Source organism: Malus sylvestris, chromosome 14, assembly GCF_916048215.2.
Source record: "Malus sylvestris chromosome 14, drMalSylv7.2, whole genome shotgun sequence".
In the NCBI taxonomy this organism is placed as follows: Eukaryota; Viridiplantae; Streptophyta; class Magnoliopsida; order Rosales; family Rosaceae; genus Malus; species Malus sylvestris.
The window spans coordinates 6,059,058-6,078,875 of NC_062273.1; the positions used below are offsets into that span (position 1 = coordinate 6,059,058).

At 32.9% G+C, this 19,818-nt stretch overlaps 1 protein-coding gene and 1 long non-coding RNA gene across 2 annotated transcripts; both read right to left on the bottom strand.

Moving 5' to 3' along the window:
* Window positions 1-524: 524 nt before the first annotated feature.
* Window positions 525-1,548, bottom strand: LOC126600262 (VQ motif-containing protein 17-like). The gene has a single exon (XM_050266845.1). It carries the CDS (start codon window positions 1,387-1,389, stop codon window positions 865-867), a length of 525 nt encoding a protein of 174 aa, XP_050122802.1. The 5' UTR covers window positions 1,390-1,548; the 3' UTR covers window positions 525-864.
* A 12,811-nt stretch (window positions 1,549-14,359) lies between these two features.
* Window positions 14,360-14,894, bottom strand: LOC126598331 (uncharacterized). The gene is made up of 3 exons (XR_007614792.1): window positions 14,785-14,894; window positions 14,564-14,680; window positions 14,360-14,440 (listed from the first exon to the last, which is right to left on the bottom strand). It is a non-coding gene; the product is annotated as an uncharacterized LOC126598331 (long non-coding RNA).
* Between the last annotated feature and the right edge of the window lie 4,924 nt (window positions 14,895-19,818).

Here is a 19,818-nt window from a genome sequence, read left to right on the forward strand (position 1 = left end):
TATTGTGCTATAAAACAATAGGAAAACTAATGAAAATAGCTTAAAATTTTTTAATTTTAACTATAAGGTCAAAAAAATGGGTAAAATAAATAGTACCAGGACTGACTTTTTAGTATAAAAATGTAATTTTTCGTTAAAATGAACAGTACTGGAAGCTTTTCGCTAAAGTTACCTAAAAAAATTAGAAGTTTCTCCGAAGGACTAACCATAAGTTAACTTAGGAGTATATCTGCACTTAATTTCCAAGAGACGGCTTGTGCTAATTAATCGGGAAAAAAATAATTAATTGCAACAATACTCTTGCAAGAAAAGTAATACATTTATTTATCAATCCCTATAATTTTCAGCACGTTGTTTTTAATAATTCTGGTTTTGCCAAACCCTAATCATCCACCTAGACGAACAGGTGGTCCCACATACATAAGACAAGTAGCAAATCCCACATCCAAAAACAACGAGACAAAATAATAATAAAAAAAAAAAAAAAAAACCACTGCTAAATGTTAATTATTCAATTCAAAAACTCAAAAACAAATAAATAATTTCTAAGTAATATCATAACTTTCTGCTTCTTCCAAAGGGAATGCAACTGGAAATATCTCTGCAGAAAAACAGATGATATCTCAAATGCAAATGTTATTTACACAAGAAATAGAGAGAGATCAAAGCATCATAAAAATTGAAAAATTGAAAGACAGATGGATAGACAAAGTAATTTCACTAGAATTAAGTTAAAACTTAAAACCCTCTAAAATCCCAAGAAAATTAAACAAAACATTTCAGACTACTCTGATCAAAACCACACATCTTTTTTTCATTTTTTTGGGGTGAGAATTCCACAGAAATAATTGATTATTTGACCTTCTAGACAAGTTGGGTTCCTTCAAAACCATGCAGGAGGTGAGAATTTGGAGCATCCAAAATGGGCAGCAAAGGAAATTCACCACCAAATTCCTGAATAAACCCCTCCAAGTCGGCAAATCTGTCAAGAAACCCACCAGAGTTTTCTGCATTCCACATCAGCCCTTCTTCTCCCTTAACCCTGTCTCTCGATTGGTCCACAAATCCCCTGCACCCAGCTCTCATCTTGTCAGCCATGATCAATGCATTCTTTTTGCTGGGTTTGGGTTCTTCTTTGCTAGGTATGCTTGTTGGGTTTTCCTTGATGTTCCTCTTGTTGCTGCAGCCGCCGTTTTCCGATGGTTTTCCAGTGAGTCTCTGAACCAGCTCCCTGAAGTTTGCCACGTCAGTCTTGATGATCTCTGGGGCAAATATGTGAATAATTCGGATTTTGGGCTTTGATTTTGATATTATCTGTGAGTCTCTGTGGATTGCTGGAAAGTTTGAGCAGAAAGTATGCTTCTTGGTTAGCGTCTGAGCCTCCTCCATGGGAAATGCCTAGAGAGAGAGAGAGAGAAGTTGGGAGAGATGGGGAGATTGAGGAAGTTGGTGTAAATATATTAATTTGTTTAAAATCATGGAGAAGGTGAGGCTTATATTAGAAGGGGTGTTAATAGTTAATTAATTTAAATCAGGAGGACAAATTGGAAAGAAAAAAAAAAGAAATGAGAGGGGAGAAAAAAGGCTGGCTTTGGGAGGGAGGGGTTGGATGAATCCTCTTGTGGCGAAATGTTAAAGAGTCAATAGAGTAATTAATTGAACTCAATGGTCCCTATTTCCCAATTGGGATTTTATAATAATTTTGTATGTGTATATAAGTATATTATATATTATGTTTTGTGGAAGATGTGTAAACCTGTATAATGTATTTTAATTTTTTATCATACTTGACGTGCCCAAAAACATCCCCATTTTCCATTCAACTAGTAACTAATTAGCCAATTGCAAAATTGCAATGCATGTAGTTTTGTTAATTAAGGTTGAATCACGCCAACAAGGGTTGGTTCAGTTGGTAATGATGTACTTGTGGTTAACCTCCAATCAAGTTCCCTCCCCTCTGCTAGTAGTTCTCATTAGCGCGCGATCTATAATTTCCTACGTAAATCCATACCGATGGCAGTTGATAGTTCAGTGTCACGCGTAAGTCCTTCTGACTTAAGGTTGTGAGTTTGCTCTAACGCTGGTGTTAAGAGTAGCAAATCTCCCTCTAAACTTTTTCTTACCAAAAAATTAAGGTTGAATCACTTAATACGTTATTTAGACACACAAAATCAACACACTTTCATAAAATTTGCATTCAATGTTAAATTTTTAGACCAAAAATTACACGCTTTTGTTATTTTAGTCATCTGAATTAGGAGTAAGAATAATCCAGTTTGGTTTAGTTTAATTCGAGATTGAGGTAAGAAATCAAGCCCCAAATTCAGTACCTTTTTATTTATTTTGATTCTTTTTAATTTTTTAGGCTAATCAAAATTAAATCATTTTTTGTGTTTCATTGTGTAAAACTTGCGTTTACACACACTTCAAATTCTATAGCCATGTGAATGCGACACAAATTTATACGTGAAGGTCGAAACAAACATAAAGTATTTTCACTTCTTATAATCTTATGAAACCAAAACTATCAACCTAACAATCTTAATTACAAATTTCAACGACCCAACATTGCATATTCATTTATTCTAAAACTTTCAATTCTCGAACATTGTAATAAAAATTCAACATTCCATCAAAGTAACAATCTAACAAGACTAGCTACGAAGATCCAAGTGGCACAAAATAATAAAATTCATGTAGTCGGTTTGGTTTGCTTTAGGAAGTTTTGAATAGGTTAAATCAAACCAAATTAACCTTAAGTATATATCTAATATCACTATATCGTAGTTCTAGTGGCCAAAGTTTTAATATACAAATTTACTTTTATGTGGAAAAAGTTAAGGTCGGGGTTGAAATGGTATCAACCATTCACTTATCCTCTCCATATCCATATGGGTAAATTGGTAATTATGCCATTATGCATGAATATGGATCATAACATAAAACAGTGTAGGTTGAAGAAAAACAATGTCATGGGTTCATGGCTTGCACACAAACGTACGACAGTGGTACCTAATCCCGCGTTTACAACTGCAGGCCAATGCTCCCAAGACCTAAAACTTGCTATAAGAAGTGAACAACCATATTTTTTAGATTATATATAGCAATCATATTAAATTGTATACAATCCAGCAAAGCATATGCTGCAATAGTTGAGTGCATGATGCATGTATAGCTGGGTAGAATCGAAGAAAACAGTTTAATTAGCTGTGTATATATACAGTTTTTCTATGCCGCAGTTAACGCACTTGCGGAACAATAACAATATATTATATGCCATATATTGACAACTTTAACCTCACGATATCCATAGTATCAACTATCAACAGTAATGATGACACACAGATAACAATATCGAACACATATTCGCATTTTCTTTGAACATGGCTAATTGTAATCTAAGAAATATATATCTCTCTCTAGATATCGAAATTTCAAGTAGAGTAATATAATATTTCCCATTAACTTTAGAGCATCTCCAAGAGATGCTGAAAACAACCAATTCTCTATTTTAAAGAGTAAAAAATTAAAAAAAAATTAACCTCCAAGAGATGTTGTAAGGGAGTATAAAAAAATAAATAAATAAACTCAACAGTGGTCCCAAAATTTCTTTTAGTGGAGGCATCCCGAAAATCAACTAAGAAAACCTTATTATAGTATGACTGATACTTAATATGATAATAGGGATGCTTTCAAATGATGATACAATTCCATGTTACAAAAATTTCAGCATAGTAGTGGAAAGTGAAAAGTGGTGAGAAAAATATTAATACATGATGGGCAGTAGAGGAGTTTTTCAGTTTGAATGACAGAATAAGAGCACTTTTGCTCATATAATATTTGACATGGAGTACAAGTGGTATGAAGGTATGTTGGATATTAGATACATATATTTTCTTCGAAGATAACCTTCATTGGCTCCGTCCATGGGTGGACTCTTGAGCAAGGTGAAAATGAATAAAGAGACGGTTGCTTTAGAAAATGAGTGGGTTGAGTTTGACTTTTTAATAATAAAATATTCAAAATTTGATAAAATTAAAATATAAAGTGTTGTTAGAGATAAAAATTAATCTGAGTAGCTAAAATAGTTTTATGATACTATTACTTTGGAGATGCTATTACTACAAGTGGTATTAGATGAGAGTAAACACAGATCATAAGTTCATATCATGCAGGTAACTAAGGAAAGTAAAGATCATATTAATTTTAAGCTACCTCATCCAAAAGTTTGACAATAATTAAACTAGTTAATTTGGAGACGATATCTATTTTGATAAGGGCAACACTTCCATCGTGTTCAAATCAATCTACACTCAGCCCATATATATATATATATATGAGATGCGGTCCTTAATTATGAATATTTTTTTATTGAAATCTTGTTGGTTTTTAATTTTTGATCGAGGTAATTGAAATTAATGTGATAATTTATTTCTACTTACGTTACTATATTTTTTAAATTAAAAATTAAAAATTAGAAATTTTAGTTGTTTATATAAATGAGATTTTAAATAAAAAAACATAATTTGTGGGATTAAAAATATTAAAATATAAATATACTATTGTGTGTGTGTGTGTGTGTGTGTGTAAACATGGGTATATTCATCAAAATATACTATTGTGTGTGTAACCATATTTAATATTACAATATATAATATATTAGTTTACTTAATCTCACTACCCAAAATAGTGAGATATGTGATATGTTATATTATAAAACCGTAGTAACGTGAACGTTTGTTAAATATTGGTCCATGTTGAGTACTCTAACAATGGAAGATTATTTACGTGAGAGAATCTTATCTTTCATGGGGTTTGAGGTATATCTCACTTGCTAACTTGCAAAACCGACTTGGATGTGGACATCTCCTTTACCAATAATTTGTCTATACGCTTTTCACCTCATAGCTACAAACAGAGTACCATGGCCGGTTCTAAGTATTGCCACTGCTCACTTATGGAACTTTCAATCACAAATTACATGTATGCAAAACTCAAATAAACTCATTTTTAACTCTCAATTACAACATATTCGTTTCATTATATAACATGTTGAATACGAGAGCCATATACGATAAATCATTTTGGTTTTTGTAGAGCGAACCGAAATCCCTGCTAAGAAGTGTCGATAATTCTACTAGGTGATGAAGGTCATATAAAGAAAATGTTTAGGTGAGAATTTGGCTCAGTAGCGTGGTCACATGGCATATGACTGTGTTCGTGGCAGGAATTTCCGTGGGGGATGCTTCCTGGCCGACGAGCACACAGCTCCCCGAGAGGTCGGCGCCGGTTGATGCTTTCTGTCGGGCTTCTGCTTTACTAGCGGGCTTGTCGGGCAAAGCCTGTCAAGCAAGGCTTGTCGGGCAAGGCTGAAAGAGAAGGACAGAGTTAACTTTGAAATGTGCCTTTGTGGGGCCTTAGGTGTAGGCCTTGAGGCTCACAATCAAGATTAACTTTTAAGTGTTCAGGCGTGCCACTGCCATCTTCAGCATGGCAGATGTAGAACGGATGTTTGAGTTAATTGTATATATTTGAGAGACTATGTTAGTTATTGACAGGTGCCTTTGTGAGGCCTTAGGTGTAGGCCTTGAGGCTTCCCATAAATAACTAACTTAGTACTCGAACACATAGGTTCCTTTTCTTGGTTATATGAGTCTTGTAACCATCATACTTCTGATTACCTGAGCCCAAAGAGCAGAATGAATCCAAATGGGTGCCTTTGTGGGGCCTTGAATAGGCCTTGAGGCTTCCCATCAGAACTCCTTCTATACTCAATATTCTCGCCCAAGAAATAGGATGAATCCAAATAGGTGCCTTTGTGGGGCCTTGAATAGGCCTTGAGGCTTCCCATCAGAATTCATCCCGTACTTGAACGTTATATGGTAATCATAATATAACAGAAATAAAACTAAGTGACAGGTCGATTACTTGCGCCTCAAGTAACTTCGGACTTCTTGTTATCAAAGCTTGTCGTGGATGGGTTAAGTCCACATCAGGTTCTTGTTTATGCCTTGAGGCCAAGGACTTTTTAGAGTGATCAAATCTTATATGCCCGAGGGCTTAGAACTTAGATCTGGCTTGAACTGTGAAGACATATTCAAATCGGATTCAAATGCTGAGAGAGAGTCTTTTAATAGCCATATTACTAGAAATAACTTGGATACAACTTGTAGTATACAACATATTGCTAGGCTAATGAATGAAAAGACAAAAACAAAGAGGGTCGGGCAAGGTTTAACCTTGTCGGGCAAGGCTGATCGTCTTGCAACTTCCTATCTTTGTGGTTTATAAGAAAGATTTGGGAGCTTAGAACAGTGGTTGGGAGGTGAGTTTACAGAAAGAAATCGATACTACAGCAAGAGTTGAACAGGGTAGCAGAGCTATTACAATAAGGTTTATCCCGAAAGGGATGAAGGCTTGGGCTGACTACAGCTTCGTTTTAAAGGAAAATCTGGCTTTGAGCAGAGTTTGTGCTTGTTTTTGTTTGTTTGAGTGTTCTTGACTCTAACTTCTCTTTCTCCTTTTATAGACACCTTGGCTTGGCATCCTGTAGCAACAATCTTGCCCGAATGCAGTTTGAAGGATAGTGACTCATCAGCTATTTACTTGTACTTCCACCATAAAGTACTTTTAGGCTGATTAGCTGGCTGGTCTATACCACTTGGCCCTTGGGTAGGTAAGCAAGTGGTGCAAATGATCTGCACCTAGTCGGGAAAGGCCTTTTCTGCCTTCTGGACTTGGGCTGTGCTTCAGGCTTCTCCTTCTCTTTTTGGGCCAACTCCCTTCTAAGCCCAAAGTTTAAGTTTTAACCCAAACAGACTGCTTGCAGAGTAACTGGTGCAACTGCCATGAAGCTTTAGCTTAAACTTTTTGACCTTTTTACACGATCATACATGCAGGAAATGAAGTCACGCTAATGAGAACGCAACCCTAAAATGGATAGTGATGATTATTAATTGGTAACTTTACAGAAATAATTTTTTTGTGTGCGACTTCTCAATATTAACAAATACAAAATACGCAAATATTTTCGTGATTAAAATTAAATTAGAAGTAAAATTCATAGATCATTACTATAATTAAGCATTTTTCTTATATAGGTCAGTCTATTTTCCAAAAGAATTTAGTGGGGCAAATTTACAATGTATAGTAGTGTGCATGAACTCCATTGTATGTTATTTAATTAAAGAAAATAATAAAATATTTGTGTGGGACTACGATTTATCAGCCCCAGAGTGAGGCGGATTGAAATATGCATACTTCAGAAGTCGAGTCATGGACTTGACAGTGTTCGCCGAAGAGCTGAATAAACGGAGCAATGATGTCACCATCATCCTGCTCTGGAATCATTGGCGAAGTTTGACGACTTCAGTGAGATTGATGCTTATTCTGCAAGATATGGAAACCTAATTCAGCAAGGAATCAGCAGGTTTCCTATAATCTTTGAGTTCTTACAATCTAAGTATTGGCGTGCGCCGTAAGTAATCACACTATTAAGAGGATGCAATATCTATCCCTATATATCCTCTGAGATTCTCTCAGTTTAATAAGGATTCTACTATCCTAAAAGGTCCTCCTTCGACTGGTATAAATACACACTACTATGGTTCATCTCTAATAAAACAATTATTGCACTTATTCTTACCTGTTGCTTGAGTCTCATATTGCTTACTAACTTGACCATTGGAGAGCCTTTGACAATACACTCCCGGTCTTTGGCTTGCTCACGGTTGTTTGCTCTTTTACAGGTTACTTGAATTTATGCATCACCACTTTTTATGTCGGTGGACGAATTTGATTCTAACATTTGTACATATACACATTACTTACGAGCTTTCAATCTGTGCTCTCTACGCAAAATAACGTTGTCACCTGAAACTGACACTAAACACAAACCTTCACGTCTATAAATCAAAATACATAGTTTTTGAGTTCATATATATGCACGAGAGATCTCTCATTCATCAATGATTTAATTAAAAATTTGTTCCATAAGAATAAAAATTAAGAAATTAAGAATTTTATTATAGCTTTATATTTTTTCGGGTGGAAAGCATGATAAATGATTTGCTTATTTTCAATTGTGTCTTTTAGAACTCCATTTTGATCTCATTTTGCTCCGTATAATTCAAAAGTCATGACTTTACTCATTGAAACTCAAAATTCGCTTCACTTTGACTTATAGGCTCTCTTTTGCCCCTAAAACTTATAGGTCGCCCTGTGAAACATATGTGGGACCGAATACTCAATAAGACTATGTCACATGTGCAATAAATTTGATTATAAATATTTGTAATGCATTAACATTCAACAATAAAAGAATATTAAGTTTAAAAGAAATTGAAGAGATGAAAAAAATATAAAAAAATTTGATTAGTCTGACGCATCTAATCAAACTCACATAAGAAATTAATAGATCAAAAGCACTATGAAGTGAATTTTGAGTTTTATAGAGTCGACTTTTGTGTTTTCGAGGCAAAATATAAAATCGTTACAGTGGCAAAGTGGAGCGAATTTTGAGTTTCAATGAGTAAAATTACGACTTTTGAGTTATAAGGAGCAAAGTGAAATTAAATCAAGTTCTAGGGGCATAACTAAAAATAAGCCTAAATAATTTGGAATGGAAGCCGGTAGATAAAACATGTTTATAAAAACTAGCATATGCCTACACACTTCGTGTGTGTGAATATTTTTTATTTTATTTTTTAAATGGGAAGGAAAAATGAGAAAGAACGTGGGGATGGAAAGAGAGATTTTAATTAAAAAAAAAGCAAATTTTGATTTTATGAAATTACATTATTGACTATTAATTTTGTAATAGAAGATTAAATAATTTTTTTTTATCGTATTTTAATTTACAAAGAAAATTATATTAATAAATAATTCAGATGTATACGATAATTGAGTGTACGGGTAAAGATCTTCCGTTATGATTCAGAGTATCATAACCGTCGGATGTGCACGTGATGGACTGACATTCATGATGATGGTGTATGCGTCATCTGAGCACACGAGTCCCGTGCGTGCCGGCTTGGGCCGGCCCACGGCCCAACTCATAGGCAAGATATGGTACACTCACAGCGAAGACTCAATCTCAATTTCCACGTGGCGACGTGCGTGCCGTGGCTGTTTCCGAAGCGGGAGCCAATCCAACGAGTGAGAAAGTGCGAGGCCACTCTTTTGAATTTTGACCCTTTTTTATAAATTTTGGCGTCCTCGTTCATTAGGTTAAAATTAGGACTTGGGTTGCACGATCAACTGCCCTCTTCTCTGTGAGGCTTAGCTGGATGATCCTGTTCGTCGATCGTATCAAAATTTTCCCAACATACGTTCAGCATGCAGAGCGAATCCAGGAATCATCGAGTAGGGGATTGAATTTAAAAAGGTGCAAGATTAAAAAAATGTAGACAACCATATTTTTTAGATAGTAGATAACATTGAAGTCATTCGTAATTTCAATAAAAACAAGTTACAATTGTTTCTGACATTGATTTATCAACCAAAAACATAGCTTTAGCCTTTACAAGATGATGTCGTCATTTCAATAAATCTTCATACGGTTATGTGCATTTTAAAAAAAAATTGTATGATTTCCTCTTGACAATACGTAACACGCTTTTAAAATCGTAGTAACACTCACCACCTAATTAGGGTGATTAGTAAATTCAAACTCTAATCTATTAAATTATGACCAATAGCATCCTATATACCTTATATTCTAGGTAACCAACTTTTTTGTGGCTATATATATAACATGTTCCTTCTCCACCAAGAACTATAGCGTGGCCGTTTGGCAGATGACACTGATGGTGGAACATAACCCTAGTCAATTTTTTTACACAATATGTACAACCTTAATTATATGCATGCTTGTAGTGAAAGAAAGAAAAAAAACAAATATGGAAATATGGTCAAGTGTCTGTACGTGTGTGTGTGTGTGTAGCTGTCATTCATACTGGCTTTGCATAAGACAATATTGTTGTTGTAAATTTTGGCATATATAATGACTGTATATGTATAAATTCAATTTGAAATAAAGGAGTTCTTCCATGTGCTCATGAGTCTGAATCTCACATGCACATGCCTGATTTCATCTTACGGCGTGAATTCTGAGAGTGCATAGTGTATATATATGGAATATGATACTATTAATGCACTGTTAATTTTCTTATTTCCGCCAATATTATACGGAAAAGGATGATCACACTGTTTTTCCTTGTTACACATTCTTGATTGATTCTGTTGATTGTTTTTATTTGATTTTTCTAATTTAATGGCTATAAATAAAAAAAAGATACACATGTAGACAGAAAAGGGGTATATAGTAACTTCTGAGACTAGAGACTTCCTACCAAGGTAATTTGATTGAAGCCCTAGGTTTTTAATTAATATTATTTGGCTCCAATGATTTGTAAGAGAATGAACAGCTGAGCGATCTTCAAACTTAATGGCTAAACAATGCTTATGAATGGCTAAAAGATCTTCAAATTGAATGAAATTTTGCAAATATGATCTTTAGATGATGTAAAAGAAATGAATAGTTTTGATTATGATGTTCGTACACTAAAGATACGTTAATCATAAGTGGAGGGAGGGGTTGCGAAAGAGAACAAGTAGGTTCTCCCATGGAGGAACACAAGCATTATCCTAAGTTAAAACCCAACACTTTCTTACCTTAATAAAGATAGAAATAGCCTAATGTTTTATCAATATGAAGAAACTACTGGTAGTTTAAATGGATCTAAACAACTTGCATGTAATGCGAACAAGCAAAAGCTACATACATTCTCATAATTATATACTCAGACCCTGATATAGCTATTGCCTGTTGGCCTGCGACTTCAAATTTTCAAGCAAAAGTTACATAGGTTCTGAAAATTTGTACAATTTGGGAAAGTATATTGTTTTTGCTCTTTTGATTGACAAGTAGCTTTAAAGAACCATATGCATGCAATAGTATCACAATTTTCTTTTTCAATGTTCTATAGGATGATATTATTTTTCAGAAGTATATATGTTGGCGGACAAACATATGGCTTAATGATGTTCTAATCTTTTGCTAGAATAATCTCTTAATGATGTTCTAACATACAGACGGTTCGGATCTTTGAACTCATTACTGTTTGAACTCCTTAAAAACGTGTAACCTAAATTGTGTAAAATGAGTGTGCCATGAATCTACCCCCATTCCATGTGTCTATTTTAATTATTTTACTTCGTTTCTTTTTGTGTGTCGTGTGTCAATAGTCGTCGACTAATTGAGTAAAGAAGTATTGCATTCACACAGTAAACCTTTTGCATTGTCTGTCTGTTATCAGTTGCTTTCATGGTCGATTTGTGGTCCTGCAGGATTTCACTTCTCTGATTACCCAAATGTTCTCGTCGAGGCAAATCCTTCACATGCATGGCAGCATCTCTCCTGTGAAATGTGGTCTTTGAGATTTCGGGAATCCTATACGAAATTTATAAAAATACCATTTTTCTTAAGATAGTTTTCCGAAAAAACGTAGAACAATGGGTTAATACTCGAGAAAATAACTAAAATCAAAATAAACTTTAGGACTCACTAATTGTAAGTTTATAAATGTTATTAAATAACAAGTAAAAAGAGCTACAAATATATTCTTCACTAAATAATAAAAAACAATTCAATCTTAAGCAACCAAACAAGAGCAAAAGCTTCAAAACTCTAACTTCAAATTTTTGCTTGAATATATAATATTTTTATATAATAATAAAATTGAAAAAAAAAATCATTTTTAGGGTGTTATTACCAAATATCTCATTATGCACTCCAAATTTGTATATTTAGAAAGAAAGAAATTTTACACTAATAAAGAGTGCACAATGAGATTTATCGTGCTAATAAAAGCAAAATTTTAATATACATCACTATTACATATAAAAATTAGATAACAAATTTTTTTTATGGCCTCTTTAAATTTGGGCCCTGCGATTGTACATTTCACTCCCACCTCTAGATAGGCAAATGCAATTACCTTTGACATATATAGAATATGCTACAGCTTAATTATATGGCATAGTTAGGAAGTTATTATAACTAATTAGGGTTTAGGGTAAAAATAGGATACAAATATATATATAGAGGACTCTTTGAGATTGAGATTTTATGTTAACAATTTGATTCAATTTTATATTGGGATACTTAAAAAATATAAAAAATAAAATAAAGAGGGGAACAACGGGTGGCAAGCCACAATCACTCCTTATGGGCCCGGAAAGGCTATGGCGAATTTCACCCTACTCGTGGCCACAGTCAAGCATACTTGTACATTGGGATACTTTTGAAGATATTATGTAGGCTTAGGGTTTTCTTTTAAGAATTTGATTCATAATTAGGTCTTTATATACATAGCTCTTGTAATTCAGTGGATGAGAATGAAGTGTTGACAATATGTAGTCGTTTTATTATGCAGTTATCTTAGCAATCTGAAGTATTCTATGTTCCTTTAGAGCAAGTCCACCCATTTTAGGAGGCAATGGCAACAAAATTGTTCTTACTATTCACTATGAACAGTAATTGCTCTTGTGCAAGTCCACACACTTGTAAGGGGTGAGGGCAAGCACCATCCACAAATAAATATTTTCAATTTTTTATGGTTGCAAGTTTGTTCCACAAAAATAAAATGATTGTCTAATTTCAATAATATATTTCATATACAACGAATGAAGAAGATGGTTGGGTATTTATAAAAAAAAATTAAAAAAAATGTATATTTTTGGGTACTTTTTTTAATTTTTTATGTTAAAATAATAATAGCCGTTGAATTTCAAAATTATTTACATTGGATGCCCCATATTGCTCCATGTGGCATGTATTTTTTTTTTTTTACCATTGAAAATCCAATAGTCCAAATCAAATGACTGTTGAAAATCCAACGGCTCAACTTGGAGGGAAAATGAGCGATTTGGCTTTGGGCTATGCCGTGGTGGCCTCACTCACTCAATTCCTGTAGCCAACAGGCGCAAGCCCATGCAGAAGTTGCAGGGGTAGCTAAAAAATGTCCTTCATTTTTTGCACCGGTAGACCACCTTTTTGGGGGCTAAGGACAATTCAATCCAGTTGCCCTATCAATTGGATTACCGAGGGACTTGCTATTATGTCAAAACAAGAATCAAAATTGCAATTAGTTTTCTCTTCTTTTCACTTTCTTGGATTTGTTAACACAATTTGAAGAAATATGGAACATTCATGTCTAGAAACTACTCTTTTAGTCCTTTCCCCGAAAGAGAAAAAAAAAATACTTGTATAGTTCTTAACCATTAGAGTACGTAAACACCTATTTTTAAAGGGTAATGCTAGGGATACTAAATTTATAAATCAAATCTGTAACCAAATGATGAAGTTGTAGATGATTGGACTATTACTTAAGTGTCGATTAACGTGCTTATTATGCAAAATCCGACAGAAAATGGATGCAGTGGCGGATATAATAAGCGACATAATTGCCAGCGTCAGGAAATGAATTTTTCGACAAAAAATACTCTAAAACCGACAGAACTTGTGTCGGATATAACCAACATAAAGTAAATAAAGAATAAATAAGAGGATTTTTCTGTCGGATATAACCGATAGAAAATATATATAACTGACAGAACTTGTGTCGGTTATAACCGACAATAAATATTAATAAAAAATTACTAAAGCATTGTTCTGTCGGTTAAAACCGACATCAAATATATTAATAATAAAAAAAAAGGACATTAGAGCAGAACCCTTTTTCTCGTTGACCATTCTTCTCCCCTTCTACTCAAAATCAGAATCTGCAGAAAAACAGAAGAGAAAAGCCAACCTTCTTCCCAACACAACACAACAATCCATCCCAAAAAAAAACAACAGAGAAAACAGAAACCTCTCATACAATGGACAAAAACAAAGGAAAACAGAAACAACAATCAACCCTAAAAACAGAAACCTTCTTCCTCATCTTGACTTGTCATCAGTTTTTCTCTCTAGATGGTTCAGTCCCAGATTCCTATATAAAGAGACTCGTCATCGGAACTCATTGATACACCGGATATCTCCCCAAAGAAATCAATCTCTTGCCGCACTTTGTAATCTACCTCTGCTATATATATGCACAAAATATGCAGGTTCCGCGACTACCATAAACCGACCATCTGATGAAATTGAACAGTACTTCGTTAAAGTTCCCAAATGCAAACACATCATTCAAAATACGCACTCAAATGCAAACACAGAGCAACACATTTCAACTAATATCAATAGATTTAAGGTAAGAATAGAATACATGTTTCCTTTTAAATGAAAATCCACTTGTGAGCTTCCATAACTTTAAAAGTTCAGTTGAAAAAGAAAAAGAAAGGAAGTAAATACCTGCAACACTTCCTTTTGTCGAGAGGCTTTCCACTACCGAAATTGTTCTGCTTCTTGTTTTATCCTTTGTTGCAGTTGAACCTATTATTTAAAAAAAAATAATAAATAAAAAAAAAAAATATATATATATATATATATAATATCAGTAGATGCAGAGAAAATATTAGCCTTAATAGGAAAAAAATATGACTGATGAGTTTAAACCTTCTGTGCCTTTATAGACTGGATTTCATCTTGCAGCCGCTTTGCTGCTTCATCACTTTTTTGTTTTTGCTTCAAAAGTTGAACCTGGCTCTATTGTTTCTTCTTAAGATCCAAAATCTGGTATAAAAACATCGAAAAAGACACCACAATTGGATTACAAAGAAGTCCACTGCTTATCCAAAGAGAAATAGCGATCCAGTCGTAAGAAGAAATATGGTTACCTGTCCCTCAAGTGCCTTTAACTTCTGGGTATGAACATCTTGAAACTTTTGTGGTTGTCCATCACCAGCAGAAAGATTTTCAACTTCACCGAGCAAACGGTCCCTATCTTGTTGCAGTACGAAACAAGAACAAACTTGAATATCGGTTCCCTCAATAATAAGACCATCAAGTACAAATGTTCATTAATGTCGGTTATAACCGACATAAACATTTTTAAAATACAAACCGTCAGAAAATTTTCACCTACTGTCGGTTATAACCGACAGAAAAAAATATGGACGCCAAAATACCCCCAAAATTCTCTTCCAAAATTTTAAATTCCCTCCCAAAATTTTACCCCCCCCCCCAAAATTTTGGTACGATTTTAAAAAATAAAATAATAATTGTTTGGTTAAATGGGAAAATTTAAATTCACATTCTTATTTTTGTTAATCCATCGATTAAAATCCTATTTTCAATTTTTTATTAAGGTCCTTGAGGATTAATAACATCATTAATTATTTAAATAATAAAATATTTTTATTTTTAAATATATTCCTTTAGTGTTAAAAATGTTATAATTAGTATATTTATATTTATGGCTAAATTTTTTATTATATATTTTTATTTTTAGTTTGTACCTATTTTTCATTTGCAAATATTTTTTAATTTGTACCAATTTTCTTTTCATTTTTAATTTGTACCCATATATTAGTTTCTTTTTGTGCCCATATTTTTGTACCCATATGTATACCGTCACGTAACATTGTATATTTAATCAATGATAGAAAAATTACACATGGTATATTTATGTTTTATGCCTAAACTTTGTATCATATACTTATATTTTTAGTTTGTACCCACTTTTAATGTGCAACATTTTTTTTTAATTTGTAGTATTTTCTTCTTAGTTTTATTTTGTACCCATGTATTAATTTATTTTAGCGCCTATATTTTTAAAAATTCATTTGTACTTATAATTTTTAATGTTTTATATGTACCCTAATTTATTTATAATGTACCCATTCTTCCTTATTAATGTACCACTTTGTTATATGTGAAATGTACCAATTTTTTTGTAAAATGTACCAATTTTGTAAAACGATCCACTACCGTTTTGACGCAATATGCATTCTACGAAACTTTTTTCAACGATCTAACCGTCAAACTTATTTTTACACACTCCAAGATTACATACGTAAAAAATTGTAAAAAAAAAACATTCAGATATTACGTAACAAAACAAAAGTTTTCGACGGTTATAAACAAAAAATCACAATTTAACGGTTATTTTAGCTCCGATTTTGATGATTTTTTACAGCTACACTTCTCAACCCTATAAGAATGTAATGAATACATTTGATCTTTAATTTAAAATATTTACACTAGTTATACTTAATAGAAGTATAATATTAACTTTAAGTGTTTGTTTAATCTACCGTTTTGACACAATATGCATTCTACGAAACTTTTTTCAACGATTCAACCGTCAAACTTATTTGTACACACTCCGAGATTACATAGGTAAAAAATTGTAAAAACCAAGCATTTAGAGATTACGTAACGGAATATAAGTTTTTGACGGTTAGAAACAAAAAATCACAATTTAACAGCTATTTTAGCTCCGATTTTGATGATTTTTTATAGCTACACTCCTCGACCCTATAAGAATGTAATGAATAAATTTGATCTTTAATTTAAAATATTTAAACTAGTGAATACCACAAAATCTTATTTTATACTTGATGGGGAAGTATAACATTAACTCTAAGTGTTTGTTTAATCTACCATTTTGATGTGATACGCATGCTACGAAACGTTTTTCAACGATCCAACCGTCAAACTTGTTTGTACACACTCCGAGATCACATACGTAAAAAATCGCAAAAAACAAACATTCAGATATTAGGTAACGGAACAAAAGTTTTCGATGGTTATAAACGAAAAATCACAATTTAACGGTTATTTTAGCTCCGATTTTGATGATTTTTTACAGCTACACTCCTCGACCCTATAAGAATGCAATGAATGAATTCGATCTTCAATTTAAAATATTTACACTAGTAGATAAATCTTATTTTATACTTATAACATTAACTCTGAAATGTTTGTTAAATCTATCAATTTGACAGGATATGCATTCTACGAAACTAGTTTCAACGATCCAACCGTCAAATAGGTTTGTTTATACTCTGAGATAGCATGTGTAAAAAATCGCAAAAAAAAAAAAAAAAAAACATTCAAAGAACCGTCCAAAATTTTGCTTTGTTCGTGTCGGTTATATCCGATAGGGCCATGAGTGAAAAAAAAATATTTAAAACATGTGTTTATTTATTTTTAATCAACATAACATTTTAAAATAATAAAATCAGATATGATAGAGTACACCAGATGTTCATGTATGTTTATGTGCCAGACAATGTGCTTTGTGATGCTTTGAAAAAAAATTGTTTGAATTTCTTTGTATCTTGTTGCTTGCCTATGAGGGAGCATAATCCTTATTACAAAAATGAAAGAGCTTCATATTGTAGTATGTTGTTATTATTCTCTCAGAAAATTTATGGCTCGTGAGAATTGGGTTCATTAGACTTTAGAGTCATGAAAAAAATATATTTAAAAAATGTGTTTATTTATTATTTTTAATCAATGTAACATTTTAAAATAATAAAATTTTTATTTCTGTCGGTTATAACCGCCAAAATACTAAAATAATAACCGCCATAAAGTAAAATAATAAAATAGTCAATTTCTGTCGGTTATAACCACCACAATTAACTTAAAAACCGTCATAAACTATCAAAAATATTTAAAAAAAAGGATTAAAAATTAATGTCAGTTATAACCGACAGGATATTTTTATATCCGCCAGGAATTTATGTCGAATATAATCGACATGATTTTTCTAATATCTGCCACTAATTAAATGATGTGTCGGATATAATTTATCCGACATGATGTTTTTAATATCCGCCACCATCATCTGCCACCTAAAGCTAATATTGTAGTAATTAGACAACATTTAACAATAATAGGCCTAGAATAGGACAAAGACTGATTGGGCTACCCGAACAAACCCATTCAATTTGTTTTCTGTTTTTACTTGTTGGGTGGGTTTGAAATTTTTTTGGTTTATCTCATATGTAAAAAGTCTGCTATCCACAATCTTAGCTTGTTTATCCCTTTTTTTTCCTCCTTCATTGAAAGGAAGGAATTGAAGTCGTGACTTCGGATCAAGGTATTAAATATTGATAATATCAGAAATATCGGTAGTTCAAAAACACGGAAATTTCGATGGAAATATCGGGATATTATCGATATAGATAAAAATTGAATAAAAACCACGGAATTTGTAAGAAAAACTTAGAAATTTTTATTAAAACTTTGCAGGATGTTTATTTAGTTAATTATCTATTAGTTTATCACAAAAAATTGGAAGGAAATGCATTGCATGATAGATATAACTTATTTAAGTTGATTGTATAGCGAGCTGACAAACATTGTAAGTGTAGAAAATATGTAGTAATTAATGAAAGAAGTTTAAACACACCATAATCATTTATATATAATGAATTAGTACAATATTTTACACTTTATACATTGTATGGTAAAATACATGAGTGACTTAGCAAGATCTAAAATATCGATGATATCGGAAATATCGGTAGTCCAAAAACACGGAAATTTCGATAGAAATATCGGGATATTATGGATATTTTAGACCATGCTTCGGATGCATAGAATAATAATCCAATACAACTAGGTTACAAGCTCCTTGTACGTTTGTTCTACTGTGAACACAAAAAACTTGGAGATCTTTTACTCACTTGTTAAAAAATATGATAAATCATACATGTACCTTACTAGAATGTAGACCAAGTAGCCATTAGCCACTTTCAGTGAAGTAGAAACGAAGAACATAATGGACGAAGTTTGTTTGTGGCTGAGCAGAATCCTTGCGTTATCGTTGCAGTGTTTCCTTAGCCTCGCCTCCTTCACGGATTCATGATGGCAGATAATTTAGGATCACAAAAAAGGCAAATGTGACTTACTCAGCTGGTTAACGCAGTGTGTGTGTCTGCCTTTTCGGGCCAAGTCAGTCAGCCATTTCGAGTTCACATCTTTAAGCATGTTAATAAAAGGTTTTCTTATTCATTAAGGTTAAGAAAAAAGAAATTTTATTTAAACTCATGTAACCTATTTCTACACCCAACTTACTCTTTGCACCCATTTTATTTCTAACTAAACTATTAATATCTCTTTAAACCTAATTTAATACCTAATATATCCCCATAAACCCAATTCAATATGTGGATTTATTTTTACACTCATTTGATTTTTAACTCTATCTTTACGCCGTCTGAAAATGGAGACTGAGAATTGGGATGTGAATTCAGCCATGGCTGACAACAAGACTGACACTTCTATAGATGTGGACAATATTTTGAAATCTTCTCCAAGCATGATTCTTAGACAAATCCTGCATAGACATCAAACTCTCATAATTGACCCCTTCAATGGCTTCCGTAAAAGCATTCTTCTTAACATCATCATATATTTCCTCTCCTTGCTTGATTTATAGGTGAAGATAGGTTATGCATTGTGTCTTGAAAGCGAATCATTTGATTAGGTTCCACGGTAATCTAAAGAGTATATGTTGAATCTGATTTTATTCTCATAGGAAGCCCTTGCTCAATGTCTTATGGTACTCTCAGAAGGATTTGTTTACCCTATGCAATTTCTAAAGTAAGAAATGTTATACATTTTTCGGCGGAGGCCTAATTGGCATGGTACCGAAGAACAAACTAGGATATAAATTGCACGAGGAAAGACAGTAAAAGCTCTGGGGAGCAGTTGTGTAAGTATTTCAATCGTGTGCAGTTGTAAATTGAAATAAATCAATCTGCTTATCTAAAAAAACTTCAAAATCATAAATTGGTTGGAGGATTCAAAATTTCATAATCACCATCCATAAATAGAAAAACTTGTTTTTCTCCATGAGAGCTATTAGGGTTTTAGCCAAAATGAAGTAGGATAAACAAAGAATGATCGTAGGG

Bases quoted from the DNA above. Each gene is read 5' to 3' on its own strand.
- LOC126600262 (XM_050266845.1), bottom strand. From the start codon at position 1,389: ATGGAGGAGGCTCAGACGCTAACCAAGAAGCATACTTTCTGCTCAAAC.